This window comes from Alligator sinensis, unplaced genomic scaffold, assembly GCF_000455745.1.
Source record: "Alligator sinensis unplaced genomic scaffold, ASM45574v1 scaffold131_1, whole genome shotgun sequence".
Taxonomy (NCBI): domain Eukaryota; kingdom Metazoa; phylum Chordata; order Crocodylia; family Alligatoridae; genus Alligator; species Alligator sinensis.
This window is the reverse complement of record NW_005841830.1, coordinates 4,224,796-4,244,112: the sequence shown is the minus strand read 5'-3', so window position 1 is coordinate 4,244,112 and position 19,317 is coordinate 4,224,796. Positions and strand designations below refer to the sequence as shown.

Below are 19,317 nucleotides of genomic sequence, written 5' to 3'. Positions count from 1 at the left end.
ATGGCTAGCAAGCCAATCGCTAGCCGCCACGTGGGAATAATTTAGAATCAGCCAATAATGGGGTACAAATTTGCATGCGAGTGACGGGAACTCCTTTGCACCGGGGTTTTCTCTCTGCAGCTGAGAATTGCACCGTGCAAAGAAAGCTCCATGTGGCGGGAAATAATTCTGCAGTGCCGAAGCGCGCACACAATCATTGGGTCATGACAATGGTAAGTTTAGGTGTGGTTTGTATAACCACTCTGTATTCTTTCTCAACTTGCAGTTTAGCTATCTTATGCTTCAAGGGACAAGCCTGGAGACTTATACCTGTATTTAATTAAAAACTTGCTTAAATCAAAAAACCTTGTAGAAAGAAGAGCTCTGCAAAGCAGGATATGTATAGATCAAAATGACTTACTGCTGAAAAGTAGTGCATATGTCCTTGCCAGTTAGGAATTTTCTTATTATGGTGATGTTGACAGTAAGCAGTTGTTGGGTAGTCTTGAATAAAGCAAAAGCAAGTGTTCTAAGCTTTGAAGTTTCATTAGGGTTGTCTTTTCTTTTCATTCAGGTTTGCCCATGTACTATAAAAATATTACTTTTATCTAAAAACACTGATTTTAAAAATTCATCTTGCAGTTATCACAAGTCAAGTTCCATCAGTTCTTTTGAAGGCGAAAATAGCTACCTTAGCAGTTTCGTAAAAGCTATTGTGGGATAGACTGGAATTAATGACCTTTTGTAATTTCAAACTCTGCACCTTCAATAATAGTGCACTTCACATTGCGAGTTTGTTGTTATGTACCTCTATGCTGTAGCATGGTGCTCTGTTGCTTTTTTTCCTCCCCTACATGGATACTTTTTGGAGGCAGGTTATTGTCTTCTCTTCTCATTTTTTCTCTTCATGGTTTCTCTTGAGATTGAGAGGATGTTGCATACTAGCATTAGGAATTCAAGTCATTAGCTGGGGAAATGGGAGACCTTGCTGCAATGTGCTTAAAAAAAAGGATACAAGTTCTGACAATTTTTCTTTTAATATAAGACAGTTTGAACAAAAGACTTGAGCAGACAGTTGCTTGTGTAGGTGTGGCAGGAGAATTTGGGAAGAAGAATGCGTGCTATCTATAGATGTCTGAGAGAGACGTGGATTCGAGAGTTGAACTGTTGTTTTGTGTAAGTAAGTTCTTTAGCAAGGCTAGTAGAAAAGAACTTTGCTTTTGACTATTTTTAAAAAAAGTTTTGAAGGCAAAACATTATGACAAGTAGGAACATAATCAAACAGCAGCAATGTAGATGATGCTACCTATGTTTTTGGGTCTAGTGCAGTGCCAGCAATTTCTGGAGGAAGTCTGGTGCACCGTCCTGATATCCCACTATTTTATAAAGCATGTTGATCAATAGCATGCATATTATACCAGCAAAGCTTTACAGACTTTTCCCTACTTTTATCACTGTCATGCAAGGTAGTTTTTTCAGGTTCTGATTCAGTTTTGAATAAAGTGTTCCAGATGTTCTTTCCCAGTCCATTCCTGGCAGGGAGGATGTGCTTGCAGTACATCTAAAGATTCATCCATTTAGTCCTATCTTTCTGGTTTTTTTTTTTTTCTGACTGCAGAGTGTTTACCATTTAATGCCAACTTAAAAGTATAAAAGTAAAATGGGAATTTAGCTTAAAACTTCAGCTCATAATATTCATAACAAAGTTGTCATTAGTATTAAATGCATGTTGCTGAATAGAGCAAAAGCTAGTGAGTGCACACAGCGTGTTAGATCAACTGTATTTACCGTGTTGCAGACTGAACAAATCTGCCTTCCCTCTCCCTCTTGAATGTCTACTGTGCAGAGTTTAATGTTCACTTTGTGCTGCTAAGCCAAAATTAAATTTTAGCCTCTCTCAGTAAAGCACAGGCAACCGTCCTGTAAAAGGTGAGGAACTTTTGTCAATCTTTCTTCCTTAATTCAGACTATTGCCTTGCATTCAGTTACCTTTTGAATTGTTCCTAAAAATGTCCATCTTGTGTTGCTCAAATTCTACTCTTGACTTCAGTGATCTTAGTATTGCACTAGCTCTTAAGCCTTTACATTTAAAATTAGGTCCTGTATAGACTGGAAAGCTGACAGAAGGCCAGTATTTTTGTTTATCACAGGTCACCTTTCATCTTTATTGTAAATTAATAGGTTGGTCTCTATGTAGACCTTAGGATTGCCACTTCAGTCCTAAGTTCCATATGGGCTTAATTTCTGGAACTGATATGTATCCAGTGCTATTGAGCTCTATCTGCAAATATAATTTACTATCTTTTTAAAATTTAGGTTTGTGTTGTTTGTTTCTCTTTTAGTAAGGGGAAAAATAAGCACCACAACATTTTTTTTTTTAACCATGGTTGGTAGAACTTCAGTAAAGCTATTTTTAGAAATCAGGTTTTTGTCGTTGTTGTCTTTGCAGCTTTGGAAGATAAACTTGAGTTACTAGTTCTTCCGGTACCCAACCAGCTATTTGATTCTGTAGTCTTAACTTCTACCTCTTACAGAAATAAATAGAAAGGTTGCCCTCTACTGGAGACTCAAGACTTGATGACAAGAGCAACTTTTCAGTGCACAGAATTTGGAAAAACACTTGATAAGGGTTGAATACAGCAGTGGAGTTAGCAGAGAAATGGTACAAAATCTATAGCATTCAAACAATGAAATTGAATAATTTTGCATGTATACCTGCTTATCAGTCCTGTTGCTTATAGAAACAGTTCAAAGCCTCAATCAAAGTTATTTGTTCCCACTTATCTTTAGAAAAATCCTTTGTAGGTCAGTAATGAAATGTACTTAAAGACTTGGGACATTAAGCAATTTTTAAGGTTTTTTGCATTAATTGTAGTGTGTATGATACAGGAATTAAGTCTTCGACAGACAGTGCTGCAATCAAGTGCACCATTCGTGTACACTTTAAGTTTAATTAATCAGCACACATCTCCAAATGTGATAAGCAGGATCAAGTTTTCATGTAATTTGAACTGTTTGGAGTAAAATTCAGGTATAAAACACATTCACAGGTTGGTTGGGAACGAGGGAACAAAGAAGGAAGTAAATAGCATGGATCAGCTTCAGGTTCCGTTCTGGTACAGAGCTGTGCTGGACAAGGAAGAGGCAGTCCTTCATAGAATACTTTAGTCCTCTGGGGGTCAGACATTTTGGCAGGTATGCCACTCCAATCCCCTTCCCCTGTCTGATCATCTGCTCCCCGTCCAGTGTGCCACTGTGCTTCCTGTTACTTCCTGATCTGCCACGTGCCACACACACAGGCTGCCTGTACTACTTGTGGCACTTCTGTTTCACATTGGTCACCCCTGTCTAGTCGGTAAGAGTTACCAGTATTTGGCAGAAGAGATGCTTAATTTGACTCGTATTGTGTCCTGCAGATCTTGGTAACATTTCAGTAATGGTAATAGGAGCCCGTTTCTCCCCATGAACACTCCCTTCAGTTTGTTGCTAATGTATATAGCTGCCAGTTAAACAGCCTTAACAGTCTAAAAGCACTTCATCCCTTTTTCCTGTTGTTCTTTTTCTCTTCAAAGTCCCATTTTTAAAGTAAGTAAACTTAATGCAAAACATTACATTAAAACTAGGAGTTTAAAAAAAAAAAAGTAAAGTAAAAAAATTGAGCTCGTCTTCTACTAGTACATGTGAGCCTTAGTACTAATGCCTTACAGTCTTTACGTACAAAAAACTAGAACTCTTGGTTCCAAAATGATACCTTTTATTAGATCGACTGGGAAATCGCAAGAAAATTGTCCTTTATATTTCTTGTGATTTCCCATTTGGCCTGATAAAAAGTATCATTTTGGAACCAAGAGTTCTAGTTTTTTGTATGTCTTCTTGTCTCAGACCAACACGGCTACCAAGTACATCACAATCTTTACTATGTTTATCTTCCTTCGATGGGTGTTTAGTAAGGAAGCATGATGATTCTTTTTTGGGGATTTTTTTTTTCCAAATGGGGAATTGAGGCATGGATTTGCTCAATGTCATACAGAAGATCCGTGGAGCTGGAAATTGAACCTGCCAGTATGGCAGTCTGGGCTATAAAACTAGCTGCTGAGCCATTAATGTTACACTTCTTGTCAGATGTTAGACACTTGATCACATGTTCAAATGATCTTGTGTACCAGGAGTCGGCATACATTCTAGAAAAAAATAGAGAATTTGTCCATTAGTGCAAATATCATTCTTGCTTTTGGCAGCCTTTTTTTTTTTTTTTCTTGTGCACAGATCAGTCCTGCTTAATACTTTCCTGTCAATTTTAGCAATCTCGCATCAAACTATTTGTAAAAGCTCAGGATTTTAGTTGAAATGTACTGACAGATATGTCAGTGTTATGTCAGCACTGAGGCTGATAATGTTAAAATTGTGATTAAATAGCCTAGCATAGCAAAAGAGGAAGACATTTCTTGTTTTGTCAGGCAAAAAGCTTACACGCCTCGTTGCAGTAGGAAAAAACTATAGCAAGAATTGGTAGTGAAGAGTTGAGGGGGAGCAGGGAATTTGGTCCCAATATAATGAGTGGAACATGGCAGAACATAGTCTTTGTTATTTACTGTTTTCTGTAACCGCCAGTTTCTTTCCATGGTGTTTTGTGTTAAGCTTGCTTCTGTCCTGGTACCTTGTGGTACAGTGACACTTCGTAGGATGGAGCCGATAGGGAGAAAAAAAAAAAAGTGAAATGCTAGCAGTTAAGTTCTGCAAAAATATTTGTTAATACTGATTCCACCCCTCACCCATCCAACTGGGAAGAGAGCTCCATGTTTAATGCATATTGGTATTATGTATAATTCAGAATAGAGAAAAAACTAGTTTGGAATACCAAGGGGTAAAATATTTATAAAATAATGGCACAGAAAGTCCTCCAAGTTAAGGGGTGCTTAGGAAACTTGAAGTCAGTTGAATTGATTTCAGTAACTGGAAGAATGTAGCAAAGAAAATACCTGTACTTAGTAGCATTAGAACTCGCTGCAAGGGGCATCCTGAACCACTGAGTCACAGACAGCCATTTACCCGTGATTTCTAAAATAAATAAATAAATTCCACTCCAAACCCTCACGTACAGCAACTCATATATCTGGTTTTATGCCTTGTAAGCATGCTGCAGGTAACAAGCAGAGTGAGAGGAAGGGACAGTCGGTACCCTGCCACTGTGATAGCAGAGGACCAATTGTCCATAATACAAGTTCAGAGGATCCTAGGGATAGGACTGTACCCTTTAATATTACTGAGAAAAACAAATATTTCCCTGGTCCTTTCCAATTAGACCTGGGTGGAAAATCCCTTCTTTACCCCAGATTGGGTAATTAGCGTGACCCTAAGCAGAACAGCATAATCCTTTAGTTGGGGATTTCTGAGTTTTCTGAGTACCTGTAGGAGCATCAAGGTACCCCAGTCAAAACCCCTGAACTTAGCTGTGGTCACTGCTTCAGAGGAACAGGTGATGAAGATGAAGTCCCCCACCCACACCCTTATATTTATTTCTAGAGGTTTGATTAAGAAAATTTAGCATACGCTTACAGCTATGATATAGCAATATGTGAACTACACAAGTTCACATAATTCACAGATTATTAGCAGTATAACTATGGCTACCTCTTGTGTATATATCCGTTATTTACAATTTTTGTTATTTACCTGGTATACCATTATTAATTCAGTCTTAGGTTAAAGCTTTCTAGCAAACTGTTTATACTTTTTTGTTGCTTAACCTGAATTGCATATTTTTGTATTTGCTTAGCTTGGCATGTTGCTTCATTTAATGTACTGCTGATGTACCATTTGTAATGCTTATCAGCTTCACGTTGTGGTTATTTAGAGTTTTAAGATGACTTCAGGCCTATTGCTTAGCTGCACTTCTACAGCCTTGCTTAGGCCATTAAAGTGACTGACATTGGTGACACTGAAGATGTGAGACCAGCCATTGTCAGGCAAAATACAACACTGAATGCTGTGATCCAGTATGGAAGTCTTTTATGTTCAGTAGTAATTTGGTTTATATAATATTTCCACTTAGGACTTGGTAGAGTGAAACTGTTAAGCTGAACTCCTGCTCATCTCAAAACTGAAATTTCTTACTGCATGGCCCATTGTAAAAGACTGCTAGAAAGAGAAGTTTATGAGAGAGTTTAGTGTTTTCTTCACAACCCCCTGCAAGATATATTCTGCTTTACTGTAGTTCTTGGGTGTCAAACTCATTAGGCCCTGCGGACCAGATGAATCGCTTAGTACCAGTCCCTGGGCTGGATTAATGACGTGAGACTGGCCCTGCGGGCTGAGCTGGGTAGTCAGATCTAGGGCCTGGCCTGGCCTGGATCAGCTTATTGTGGGTTCCATATGAAGTGCATGGAGATAATCCAGCGCACATTGCATTTGGGTCAACCCCAAGACCCACGGGCTCCACTGTGGGCCAGGTGATGGGGTCCTTTGGTTCATATCTTTGATACCCCTGCTGTCGCTCAAATAAAGCTGACATAGCGTCCAGATGAATGCATAGCAAATCTCCAGTTCTGAGTTTGGCTCCATGTATGTCAGGTAGAAGCATAATCCTTCTCCCATGCTTTGAATATGGAGATGCAATAGTTGCACATTCTCAGATAAGGATGTGCAAGTCGGTGTAATCAGAAACCAGTGGCATTTCCCTGGTCCTGCATCTTGTATCCAGATTGCCCAAATATTTTTCTTCTAAGCAAGTGATACTTTACGTTTAAGGAGGCTGTTCGGTCACGGGAACAGAACTACCGGGTCTGAGCCTGTCATACCTAATTGCTACATAGAGGGCTACGACCAAGTGACTGACCAGACCGCGGAACAATCCTGAATGACAAGTGACTGCTAGAATTCGGGGAGCTCCAGAGGTGGTTTAAGAGCGGCCAGGAATTGTTTGCCTAGCAACTGCAGCCTTGCCAATCTAATGCATTTCAGAACCATTATCATAGATCATGTTGCTACTTAGAGCAGTAATGTAGATTAACGGGGATATTCTAATGGATCTCAGGTCACTTCCCACCACCTCTGTTTACATGCTTATATTTTTAATAACGTTGTCTGAAAAAAGTCGTAGGTGTCCAAAACGCTCAGGATTTCTTTCCTAAGTAAAGTATGCACAAATTTCCTTTCCAGACTAGTTCACATTATAGAGGAGCGGCCTAGATTTCAATATTTATCTGAAACCTATTTAAGGGACACTCTTAACTACTTTTCTTCATAAAGTATTTCAGTATGGATTTTGTTTAATAGATTCAGTTATAACACTCTGATTTCATAGGAATGGTTGAAATGGAACATTTTTCTGCAGCTTAGAGATGCCTCCATTAAAATCTTCATATATTTAAAAAAATGTATGTTCAGCAGACCTAGGGGTTTCCACACCTTGTTCTAGAAACTCATTTAAGAAAATGACATTTCTGAAGCTGTTGTAACTGGCTGCCTATTCAGGCCACAGTACTTTGTTGCCAGCTCGCAGAGCAGCAGCAAAGAAGCAGTGAAACTGCTCCTTTTTCCACCCACATACCACCATAATATTGTTGTTGAAGTAAAACTCTTCTGTGTTGATGTGATTTTAAAGAAGCTAGCTCAACTGTGCTATGTTTTGATGTCAAGTCTTTCAAAGTCGCTTGACTCTGTCCTTATGCATAAACCTAGGTGCATCTTTTAATGCTGTTAAAGGTATGTTAGTATAATTCTTTGTTTCTAATGTAAACTCCTAAAATATGAACAAAGAACAACTTGGTACACACAGGTGGAGGACAGGAGTCCTTTACTTTCCTGCAAAAGCAAGAAAATAAACATTTTTTAAAAGATGTTGACGGGCACTACATTATGGGAAGATGAATTATTCTCTAGAGCAGGGGTGGGCAGTTATTTTGAGCAGAGGGCCGCTTACTGAGTTTTGGCAAGCCATCAAGGGCCACATGACAGGCAGCCAGGGGTAGATAAATATTAATTCTCTAAATTTTTTAGGGGCTCTACGGGCCGGATAGAATGGCCTGGCAGTCCACATGGCAGCCCATGGGCTGCATTTTGCCCACCCCTGCTCTAGAGGAATCTGCAGACTATATTACCTTGTGGTGGAAAAATATAATCCAGTACTCCATCGATTGTCATAAGGCGGCAGACTTGCTTCTTGTTTTACAACCCTTTAAGAATATTCCCCCGTTTTTGGCATTTTGTAACTGTGTTAAAAATAATAATACTTTATTATTAATAATAGTTTATACAAATATAAGTTAGTTTTTATCAAGCATTTTATTTTATCATGACAGTCCCTTTGTAGATGAAAAGCCAAAAGCTTTGGAATACTCCTAGAATTTGCAAAAGTATGGAGAGTTGGTTGAGGAATTAATTATCTTCACCTTTTTGTTGTTTATCTTTCAATTGTTGCGGCATCTCACTGCAATGAAAAGGATTTTCTTGCATTGAAATAGTAACTTTTTGATGTTTCATATTGTATAAAGGTTTAAATAGTATGTGGTTTTTGTGCTCTTTTCTCCTTGCTAGAAATATAATAGAATGTAAATTCTGCCTTTCTCAATTTGCTGTAGGATTGCTGCTTTGGGGAGGGAGGTGGGGGCTTAACCTCAGGAGAGGTGTATTGTGAGTTTTCACACCTTTGTTGCAGAGGTGGGGGTGTTTTGATTACTTAAGACATCTTCTCTTTGAAACGTTCATTAGGCATTCAAGTTGTAGATGTTACCAAAACCATGGTTTAAATAATGTAAAAATCGTACTTGCTCAGTCTTGTCTCCTGCATTGTCATAACTTCACTGGTTCAATTTATAAGGGTTGGCAATGGGTGTGACTAAATTAAAAAGTATATTTAGAGGTTTTATACACTTTCTTCTTTTACAGTTCAGTAGAGCTTTTCATTTTGATTTACTCATATGAAGGCTTGCCAGTTTGCACTAATTCTTGTCTTGATTTATTTTCATGAAGGTTAAATTTGGTGGAGACCTTTGTGGTAGACACAGAGCTACGGCAGTCCCTTCAAGAAGACCTTCTGCGTCGTTTTCCAGACCTCAATCGGCTAGCAAAGAAATTTCAGAGACAAGCTGCAACCTTGCAAGATTGTTACCGAATGTATCAAGCTATTAACCAGCTGCCTAATGTTGTTCAGGCACTGGAAAAACATGAAGGTAACATGCGTCCCACCTTTAAGTGTTTTATTTTATGATATATTGATAACATCAAGAAGTAGTAGGTGGTTTTCTAAATATGGCTGCCCTCCAGTCTGTTTGAGAGTAGAAGGTCTCTTAAAGGGAATTTAAAATGCGTTGCAATTCTGTAATGCCAGATAGGTACTTTGAAATTAATTTAGAAAAGTCAATTAAAAAAAAGTGTCCCAATTACAATGTAAGCTAGAATTCTGCTAATATATTTTGTAGCTATCAGGTAGCTAGGATGGAGAATTTTCAGTTTTTTGTCTTCCAAGGAAAAAAACAATAAGACTGTCTGTAGAATCCTTAGTAAAATTTTATAGATATAAGCAAGTTATGCCATAATTTTTACTAGAAAAGTACTGCTGCCAAACTCACTATGGTTAGCGTATTATTGCTTTTTGCTTTTTGAAGGAAACTTTGTAAATATTATCTTATTCAAATGCCAAACTTAACTCACAAAGTCTTAAAATGTTGGGAGCAAAACTGGGAATGCTTTTTTTCTGCTTGTTGTTGTTGTTGTTGTTGTGTTGTTGGAAACGGAATCATAGATTCAACCAAAAACAGAGCTGGAGCTAGAGAACCCCTTGAGGTCTGTTGAGGTCTTTTCAGTCCCTTGCTTAGATGAGAATTATGCTCATCTAAGCCATCCCATACAAACATTTGTTTAACCTGCACTCAAAACAAACAAACAAACCCTTCTGGTGAGACTTGCATCCTTTTTAGATAGAGGTGCACCGATACATTTGGTCCGATATTGGAACGGTACCGATATAAAGAAAATTGTCTATATTAGATATGAGCCCGATGGGGCCAATAATTTGGCTGATAAATGCCCGTGCTGCATTGGAAGGGGAGGGTGGAGGGAAGGGAATATGGGGGGCAGATCAATGCCCATACGGTGAGGGAAGGAGGGGGCAGAGTCAGGCACTGCCCAGGAGCGGGCTGAGACGGGGGTGGTGGGACGGAGATGCGGCTCGTGGGGTTGGGGCAGCTCCTACCACTGCTTGCAGCCACGCCAGATTTTGCTGTGCCACTGCCCAGCCCCAGCTGAACGCCCCACCTCCACCCAAGCGCCAGGAAAAGCCAGGGCAGTGTGGGGCTAGGAGTGGTGCTGTGGTGAAATTGGGGGTGGCTGCAGCCTCCTTCCAGCACTGCTGGAGCCCTCCCTGAGCCCAGCCTCCAGTAAGAAAAGGTCCATGCAGTGCCGGCTCCATGCTGCAGCCCGCACTGTACTGCACAGATGTAGGGGCATATGCCCGTCCGTCTCTGCCATGCCCCCCACCTTCCCAGGATCCAAGCAGCAGCAGGAGCTGTCTCCACCCTGTGAGCTGTGCCTCCATCCCGCACCCCTTCCTCTCCCCAGCTGGGCAGTGCCTGCCCCTGCCTCTTCCTTCACCACGGAGGGGGGATGATGTTGATCTGCTCCCCCCACACTCCTTCCCTCTCCTTTCACCACACCGGACTTACCACCTGATGGCAGCTGTATTGGATATCAGATCAGTATTGGCCGATATGCCTCCTTAAATATCAGCTGTCAGTATCAGCCCCAAACCTTCTATTGGTGTACCCCTATTTCTAGATGATCTATTTCAGTGTTTAAGCATCTTGTGAGTTAGAAAGTTCTTCCTAATATTTATCCTAAATCTAATTTGCAGTATAAACCCCGTGTTTCTTGTCCTGTATCCCTTTGACAAGGAAAGCAATTCATCCCCATTCTTTCTCAAATTTGAAGACTTACCAAATTCCTTTCAGTCTTGTCTTGTCTTCTCTTGACTAAATAGAGAAGCTCCTTTCTTCCAATTTTCCTCCTGTCATGTTTTATGAACCTCTAATCATTTTTGTTCCTCTTCAGTTTGGCCACATCTTTCTTGCCAAAAGTCTCACAGGATACTTATGGTGAGGCCTCACCAATACTTGATGAGTGTGGAAAAATCACTTTGTGAGACTTTTATGCAACACTCTTGTTCATATATTCCAGTGTGCTCTTATCCTTTTTTGAGATGCTGTTGCAGCATTGACTTATATTTAGTTTAGCTAATCCTTTATCATCCAAGTGCTTTTCTGCCTAGTCTGTTATTCCCCCTTGTGTATTTGTGCATTTGATTGCTCCTTCCTAATTGTGGTACTTTGCACTTGCCCCAGTTGAATTTCATCCTATTTCAGACATTAGAAGAAAAAATAATTTAGGGCTGCGTACACGCATTGAGATAATCTGGAAGAATTCTCCCAGGTTTGTTCTCTTGGTAGAAAAATTTACCCTGAGCCACATGTACAAACCATGCTGCTTGTATTAAAAGGTTGTGTGGTTGCATTTTGGAGCGTGCCTGGGGACTCAGTCAGGATCTCTCTCAGGTGTGCTCCTTCAAGTAGCTCTGGCCATTCCTAAACTGTTCTGACAGTTTTCATTGTGGTGCACTATGTTTCAGTGGTGATCTTGGAGTACTGCAGAGGAGCAGTAGACATACTGTCAACTGTTTTGTTTTGGTTTATTGAGCTAGCAAGGGACATGGAAGGCATGGATTCTTCTATTTAAGTGTATAGTGACGGGACTGAAAAAGGCTTTTCTTCACTTGCCTGGAGTATGCATTTATCTAAATGCCATTTAAATGGTACTCATAAAGAACACTGCCCTTAGGGCTGCTCATAGCACAGCACTTGAAACTGATATGGGCCCCTTATTTTCAAGGCTTCTAATAGCCTGTTTTGGGGTTGCTGTTAGAAGCTTTGAATATGAGGCAAGATAACAGCCACGGTACTGAGAATGTCCCATCATTTTCAAGGCTTCTCATTCTTTGCTTTCCCATTCAGTCTCTCTGGTGCCCTTAAACGGAGTACATTCAGTTACCTAGTTGGCACATAAAGTTACTGCGCAGTTCATTGGAATATGATTAAGTTGCAGAGTGGGGCTGAAAGGTTGCATGTGCCCAAGCAGTTTGTATATTTAACAGATGCAGAAAGTAGTTGTCTAATATAATGTAAACAGTAGACAACAACTCGGGATTGGCTAATGCAGTTAAGTGAATGATGCACTTATTTGGGATGCATGTGTGGAATACACTATTTCCTTCATGCCTTGCCTTTTCTGTTTTTATCCCAGTATGCTCTTTCTCTTCCTTTTACTCTTACATATGTCCTTAGTACTTCTGCTTTTGTTAAAGCTGTCCCACATTTTAGGGGATAACAGCTGAGTATGTATTTTCTGATTCCTATTAAAAAGGAATCTTATAATGTTACTTCCAGCAGGTATTTAGAAGATGTGAATTTTGTATTTCTATTTGATTCAACTGAATGCATTTAATTCCCTAACTAAAAAATGTATTGCTGTTCCTTGATGAGAGAGAGAAAAATAGAGGAGATCGCTACACAACAAGGTATAGCGTTAGTATTAACTGGGAGATTTGCTTCTTGGTATTAGTCTAGCATGCAAGATGGTTCTTAACCTCCAAAAACTTCTGTCAACACTGAATTCTGGTTTTCTGTGTCACTGTAGGAAAGAACTGATTGAGCACATCAAAAGCTGACATTTGTTTCCTTTTAAAAAGTAAATATTAAAAAAAGTAAGGATTTTTTTTATCAGGAGCTCACTAAAAATGCCTTTACTAAAAAATAAGGTGTTACAAACTGGTAATGCAAAGCCATATTTGTATTTATGGAGGTATAATATGGAGGTACAAGGAATTTTTGGCAGAAATGTTAAGCGTAAAGTAATTTTTATCCCCCTGTTTTGGTTGCAAAAGTGTATAGTTTAGAAATGGGGAAATTGTGGACCACTCATAGGTTAAAACTTAATTCTCATAATGTCAGTTCAGGACTTTTATTTCAATCTCTCAGTTTTTCCATGCCTTGAGGGACACTGCTGAAGGACATAGAAGATAGTCATAGTAATTGACTAGGCATATTTAATTAAGAAAAAGAGAAGAAACAAATAGCAGGCAAGCATTAAGTGATGGCTACTTTGGCACAATCTCTTGCTATGTCTCATGGTGGAAAGCTTTCAGAAGTGGTCTACCATAGTACATTTAGTACCAGTACTTTTTTCCCCCTATTACAGAGTCAGATCTGTTTATCATGTGAGGGGAAGAGGGACAGGTAAGGACAATTTATTTAAAAATTGGCAAACCTACATACCATAGAGGAAGAGGTATGTGATCTAGCTAAAGCGTATAAACATGAATAAATATTTAACTTGGTTGCTTAAAAGAAGCCAGTGAAGTGCAGCTCATGTAACATAATGATACATACCCACCAACTTGCTTTAAGGAACAGCTTTGAAATGGCTATCTTGAAGTTTAAAAATCTTGAACTAAAATTAAATCTCATTCTTTTTCTGTTTACCAAGATTAGCTTTTATACTTCATATCCTTGCAGAGAAGTTATCTGGCATACAGTTGAAAAGGTTTTTAATATCTTAAACTTTGCTGAAAATCCTCTTCAAGAACAAACTAAATATGATTCTCAGTAATACTTTCACAAATTCCATCTTACCAATGGCATTGAGCTTGCTCTGATGTCATGTTTGCCAGTACAGTACTGGTTTGGCAGGCTGCTGCTGGATGCTGCTTTCTGGCTTCATGGGTCTTTGCTGAAGTTTGGAGGATATGAGATGATGAGTTGATGCTGAGCCAGTATTTTAATTTTGAAACTTCACTGAATGTGGAAGGTAAATCTTTCATAGGTCTTACAGGATCCAGCTATCAGCTACTGTCATCTTTTTTTATTGGCAGCACTTTCAATCCTCAGGCTGCCTTGGTAGAATCTTCTGCACATCAATATGCAGTTTCCTAAAGTATAGGCAGCAGGGTTAATTCTTTTAACTTTTGGATTATATTGTTTTTGCTTTATGGTAGAGATGTTTTCAGAAATGTTCTGAAGTTTATATCTTAATACTTTTTGATACAGCATGCTTTCTATTAGTCATAAAAAATACTATCTTAATCATTTAGTCTAGGGACAGAAGTTGCACATAAACCGGTTTAAGTGATGAGAAACTGGTTTAAACCTGTAACAGATTAGAAGCTGTTTAGAAACAGCCATTTAGAAACACACAGCCATTTAGAAACACACAAACCAGTTTCTAAATGGCTGAAACTGGTTTAAGATGAACCTGGTTGAATGTAGTATCAGACTTAACTGATTGAAGCCATACAGGTTTATGGAAATTCTGTCCCAGACCCCTTCCTGGTTTAAGTTAAATCAGAGTCCCCCAGCATGCTCTGCAGCCCCGGGCTGGGCTTTGCTGTCTGCTTCAGAGACATGGCATGTCCAGTCTGGGAGAGGCATTAATCCCCCCTTCCCGAGCTCAGTGTGCTGGCTTCAAGCCCTACAGGACCAGACTAAGAGGTGGGAGGTGTTGGCAAAGACCTGGCACAATCATCATGTGTGTGGGCTGGAAGATGGAGCTAAGGCAGGGGTGGGCAAAATACAGCCTGGCAGGCCATTCTAACGGCCCGCAGGGCCCCTAAAATTTAGTAAATTAATATTTATCTGCCCTGGGCTGCCTGTCATGTGGCCCTCGATGGCTTGCCAAAACTCAGTAAGCGGCCCTCTGCCCAAAATAATTGCCTGCCCCTGAGCTAAGGGAACAGGAGAGGGTCGCAGACCGATTGAGCTAGTGTGACCAAAGAAAGCAGAGAACTACATTTGCATTATAAAGGAGAACTTGTAAACGGTGGGAGACTGGAATACCTAAGCAAGGACTTTCTGAATACCTGGCTGTCAGGAGACACACTGCCCTCAGGAAAATGTAAGACTTATGTAAGGCTTTCTCTGTTGTCTTGGTTGATTTACATTCCGTTTTAAGTTAATCTAAGTTGTGTGCATTCTCACTGTGTTTTACTGGGCTGTAATCTTAGCTTTGGCAAAGGTTTTTGGTGGTTCTGTCATGTGCTTGATGTTGCAAAGTGTTGTGTTCAATACATGTTTGCTTCAGAGAAAGGACTACTCTTGTTCAGACTTTGATGAATTCAATACCACTATCTTTTCCCCCACCCCTCTCCTCAGTCTGGTAGTGGCTGTGCCCCTCCCTTGAGTGGCAGTGGGGGTAGAAGCCTGGCAAGCACTGCCTCCTCTCCCCTTTCTCCATTGTAGATCTGGGCTGGTTTTAAACCCCCACCCTTCAGCTCCTGCAGGGAGGGGTGTGTGTCTTGGAGGGCTTCTGTCTTTCCTTCCTTTTGGCAGTGGCTAGGAGGCATGCTCTAGCACCTCCCCCCCCCAGCTCCGCCCACTCCCGCTTCTGGCTTGAGCCACTGTAGGCATGTGGCTGCATTTCCTGAATCAAAAGTGACTGTCTATTTGTTAATTGGTTCAATCTGCACATCTTAGACTAACCTGCGAAGACTGAATTGATTCAGCTTTGGGCTTTTTGACGGTCTTTACCTAGCCTTAAGGAAATTTAAGCATGGTTTTCACCTTAAGCTGGAAGCATGATGTTTAGAAGTAACCAAATGCTTCCTTTACTATATATATATTTTCTTTAAAATTAAATGAATGATGACTATAATATGTATGGAATTCCTTTCAGTAAGAAGCTATGTAAAATTAATTGTGTGGATTTTAAACTGAAGCCTATCTCCTTGGGAAGGGAGTAGGGAACCTTGGTTTAGCTTTTTGGCTTTGGTACACATGCATCTTCTCATTTAAAAATCCTAGTAAAAGAATATGTTCTCATCCATTAACAAAGGAAAGCTCTTGGGGAAGCCCCTTCTATTTAATATTATAGCAAAATAGAAGCTACAAACCTGAACAGAGCCTGGAGTGCACTTGAACCTAAAAATATCAAGCACAGTTTTGTGGTCATGAAGATATTCTCTTTGACCCTTTTCATGCCTATTGGCAGAACAGAATTTCCTACGAGTTTCTTTAATTTCCTTGACCCTCTAATTTAATAAGATACACAACCAAAAACATGCATGTGAGCTGCTAGTCCAAGCAATGTGTGTTTCCTTTATTTGAGGATAAAAAAAATCCTTTATTAAGTTTTGGGAAATACAGTGTAACGTCATAAATCTGGATATCAACAATCTGGATTTCTCAAAAATCCAGCACTTTTTAAGCTTTCCCCCTCCGCTCCCCTGGACGCAGAGGAGGAAGCTTGCATGCAGCGGATGCTGCTGCCATCCACCCCCCCCCCCCCCCCCCTGCCCTGCCCCTCCACGTGTGGCAGCTGCTCCGGGACTGTCTGCCACTCCTCCCTCCGCCCCTTCTGCCCTGGACATGGAGGGGGAAGCTTGCATGTAGTGGCTGCCGTTGCCATCCACCACCGCACTCTGTGTACAGCTGCTGCTTTGGGACTGGCCACCGCTATCCCCCCTGGTCTGTGACCAGCCGCTGCTCCAGTTTAAAAAAAACAGAATTTTCAAATTTCTGGCAGGTGCTTGGTCCCAAGCATGCCACATTTATGAGGTTATACTGTACCTAGTCAAGTCTGCAAGAAGTCTGATACAGTAATACACTGTACCCCCTCTTGGCCTCTTCAGCCACCTGTTCTAACAAGTTTATGACTATCTCTTGGTACAGAGTAGTCAAGTTTGGCATCTCTTAGCAGCATTCACTTGCCCTTTCTCCCTAGCTTGGTTTTGTTGAGCCTGGTAGCTGCAGCTTGTTTTTAGTTTTGTGCATTCCTGATTCAATTTTTTTTCTTTTGCCTCAACAGCGTTACTTTGTAATTACTGGGGAACATCCTTGGATATGAAACTAATATGTTTTTAGGAGTCTTGAGGAGCAAGCTGGTTCTGACAAACTCCTACAACTACTACAAATAGATTTAAAAATTTTTTTCTCTGTCTAATCTATGAATCTGTCAGCCATAGGAGATTAGTTAGCTGCAGTATATCTAAAATAATAATTTGAATTAAATTAAATGGATTTAATTTGTCTTTGGATTTAGCTGCCCTCGCTTAATTTTTTTTGCGAGTATGGCCTAATGATTGCAGATGTATGCAACTCTATTTATTATGTTGTAATTCAGTCTGGATCTGATCATTTTCCTATTTAGAAGAGCTTTCAACTCATCAGGAGATAGAATGTCAAAAAATGTTTTCCGGCAAATTTTGAGCCACTGCCATGTTACAGAACTTCATTTTCTGATTAATGATTAATGATTCTGGGCAAGTAGATTAAGTGTACTGTTAAACTAGCAGCAGTGACTGTTTCCCCCCCAGGGGGTTGGGAGGGGTAAAGCATCTCATTGTCATTCTTCTTCTTATGGATTATTGGAAGCATTAGAACATAGATGCCAATTTTTTTAGCAGCCAAAATTTTACACAGGAACTATAAGACTGAAAGGAAGCTTCCTTGGTTAAGTCTAATCCCCTGTTATTGCAGGCAACTATGATATATATCGCTTTCAGAAATTAATCACACTCCATGTTAAAGTTACTTAAGGTTTCTGCATCTGCTGTTCCTGTTGGATGGCTCTTCAAAATCTGAATGCTCGGTAGGATTGGAAACCATCTCATCTCCAGTCTAACTTTATTTCTGTCCATTGTATGCCCATCTGTTCTTGTGCCAGCATTATCCTTTAGCCTAAATCACTCTTCTCCCTTCATGTTTACCTTCCGGGATGCAACCAGAAAATAATGGTATTTTTTTTCCCCAGGCTTCATTTTGCTAGGCTAAAGAACCCAAAGGATTTTAAGAACCCAAAATATTTTAGTCTCATTTTATAAGCCCTTGATTCCTCTGATGGTCCTGCCTGTTCTTGGTACCTATTTTTGTTTTCATGTAATCATCCTTGAATGCTGTACCCAGAATTGTACACACCATTCCAAGTAAGGTCTCACCAGTGCCTTGTACAGTGACGTTCATATTTTTCAACTTTAGTTGACAAAAATACCTCATCTGATGTTATTTTTAGTATCACACTTATATTTTTTATGACCACATCATTCAGGTGGCATCACAGGATAACTAATACACCCAGGTCTCTCTCATCTTTTGTTATTTCCAGCTTATCTCAAAATTCTTGTTGTTTTCTAACAGTTCAACCTCCTGTTTTCATGCTGCAAGTTTCATGACACCTCTGCTGGTTCAGTCCTTGGGGTCATAACATTATTTTTGTAAGATATTCCAATCCTTGTCCATATCGATGCTAATTGACTCAAAGCTGAGAGGCATTTACATTAGAACATCTGCCTTCTGTGCAGAGATGAGTCTCTGAGGAAACTCACCGTTCAGATCCCTCCTGCCCAGTCCTTCCTCTTTTAGAGCTACCTGTTGTCTCCCCTTTAGCTAGTTATTTACTCACCTTTACCAGTTTTGTACTAATCCCTGTCTTCTCCCATTCAACTAATTTTCCACATGGAATTGCTTCATGTGCTTTATTGAAATCCAGATTAGATATGCAGCATTTCTTTTGTCAAGAAAAACTAGTTATTCTCTCTCAGAAGTGGGTACCCTGGCAAAATCACCTATTGATAAACCAATGTATTTAATTCATTTTCATTTGCTGCCATGTATTCTTTCCATACACGCTTTTCCTAAAGTCTTCCTTGTACATTACTGACATTGGACTTGAACATGTTAAAATCTATGAATTTTGCATCCTACCTTGGATGTGGAGATTTTATTTTCTTGTCTTCACTCCCATTAGCCATCTTGTTAACTAGTTTTTGTAGTGTTAGACCAGTGCATGGAACTTCTGTACACTTTCCCTGTGCAGTCCCAGGGTTGGAAAAACCCAGCCACTGGCCCCAGCCCTGGGGCTGCTCTTTTCACCCCCCAACCCCTGCCCCCACTCAAGGCTATTTTTAATGCAGCTTTTTCCCTGCAGTATGTTAATCATATGCCTTTATGTTTAGGCCAGGGCCAGGCAAAATACAACCTGCAGGCTGAATCCTACCTGCCATGCCATTGTATCCGGTCCACGGGGCCACTAAAAATTTTAGAAAATTAGTATTTATCTGCTCCTGGCTGCCTGTCAAAGATGACAGGAGCCAGGGGCAGCAGGACCCAGCAGCAAAGCCTGCCCAGCTCCACCCCACCCCAGCCCTCTCCTCCCTCCCGCCCTGAACCGGAAAGCAGAGGCTTCTGGCTTGGGACCATGGGGCTGTTCCCTGTCTGAATCCGCTGGAGAGGGAAATGCAGGTAAGAATGCTGGGGTGGGGGTGGGGGCCCACCCCTCGGGGGCTGGCTGGGGCGGCTCCCG

General features: G+C 40.4%; 1 protein-coding gene across 1 annotated transcript in view; it reads left to right on the top strand.

Annotated features, from left to right (window-relative positions):
• MSH2 (mutS homolog 2) overlaps positions 1 to 19,317 on the top strand; it is a gene marked incomplete at its 5' end in the record, with an annotated part of 88,971 nt that overhangs the window by 34,772 nt on the left and 34,882 nt on the right. The window contains one exon of the mRNA XM_025205972.1: positions 8,950 to 9,149. Coding sequence (XP_025061757.1) covers positions 8,950 to 9,149 — 200 coding nt within the window. The remainder of the gene's footprint in view (positions 1 to 8,949; positions 9,150 to 19,317) is intronic.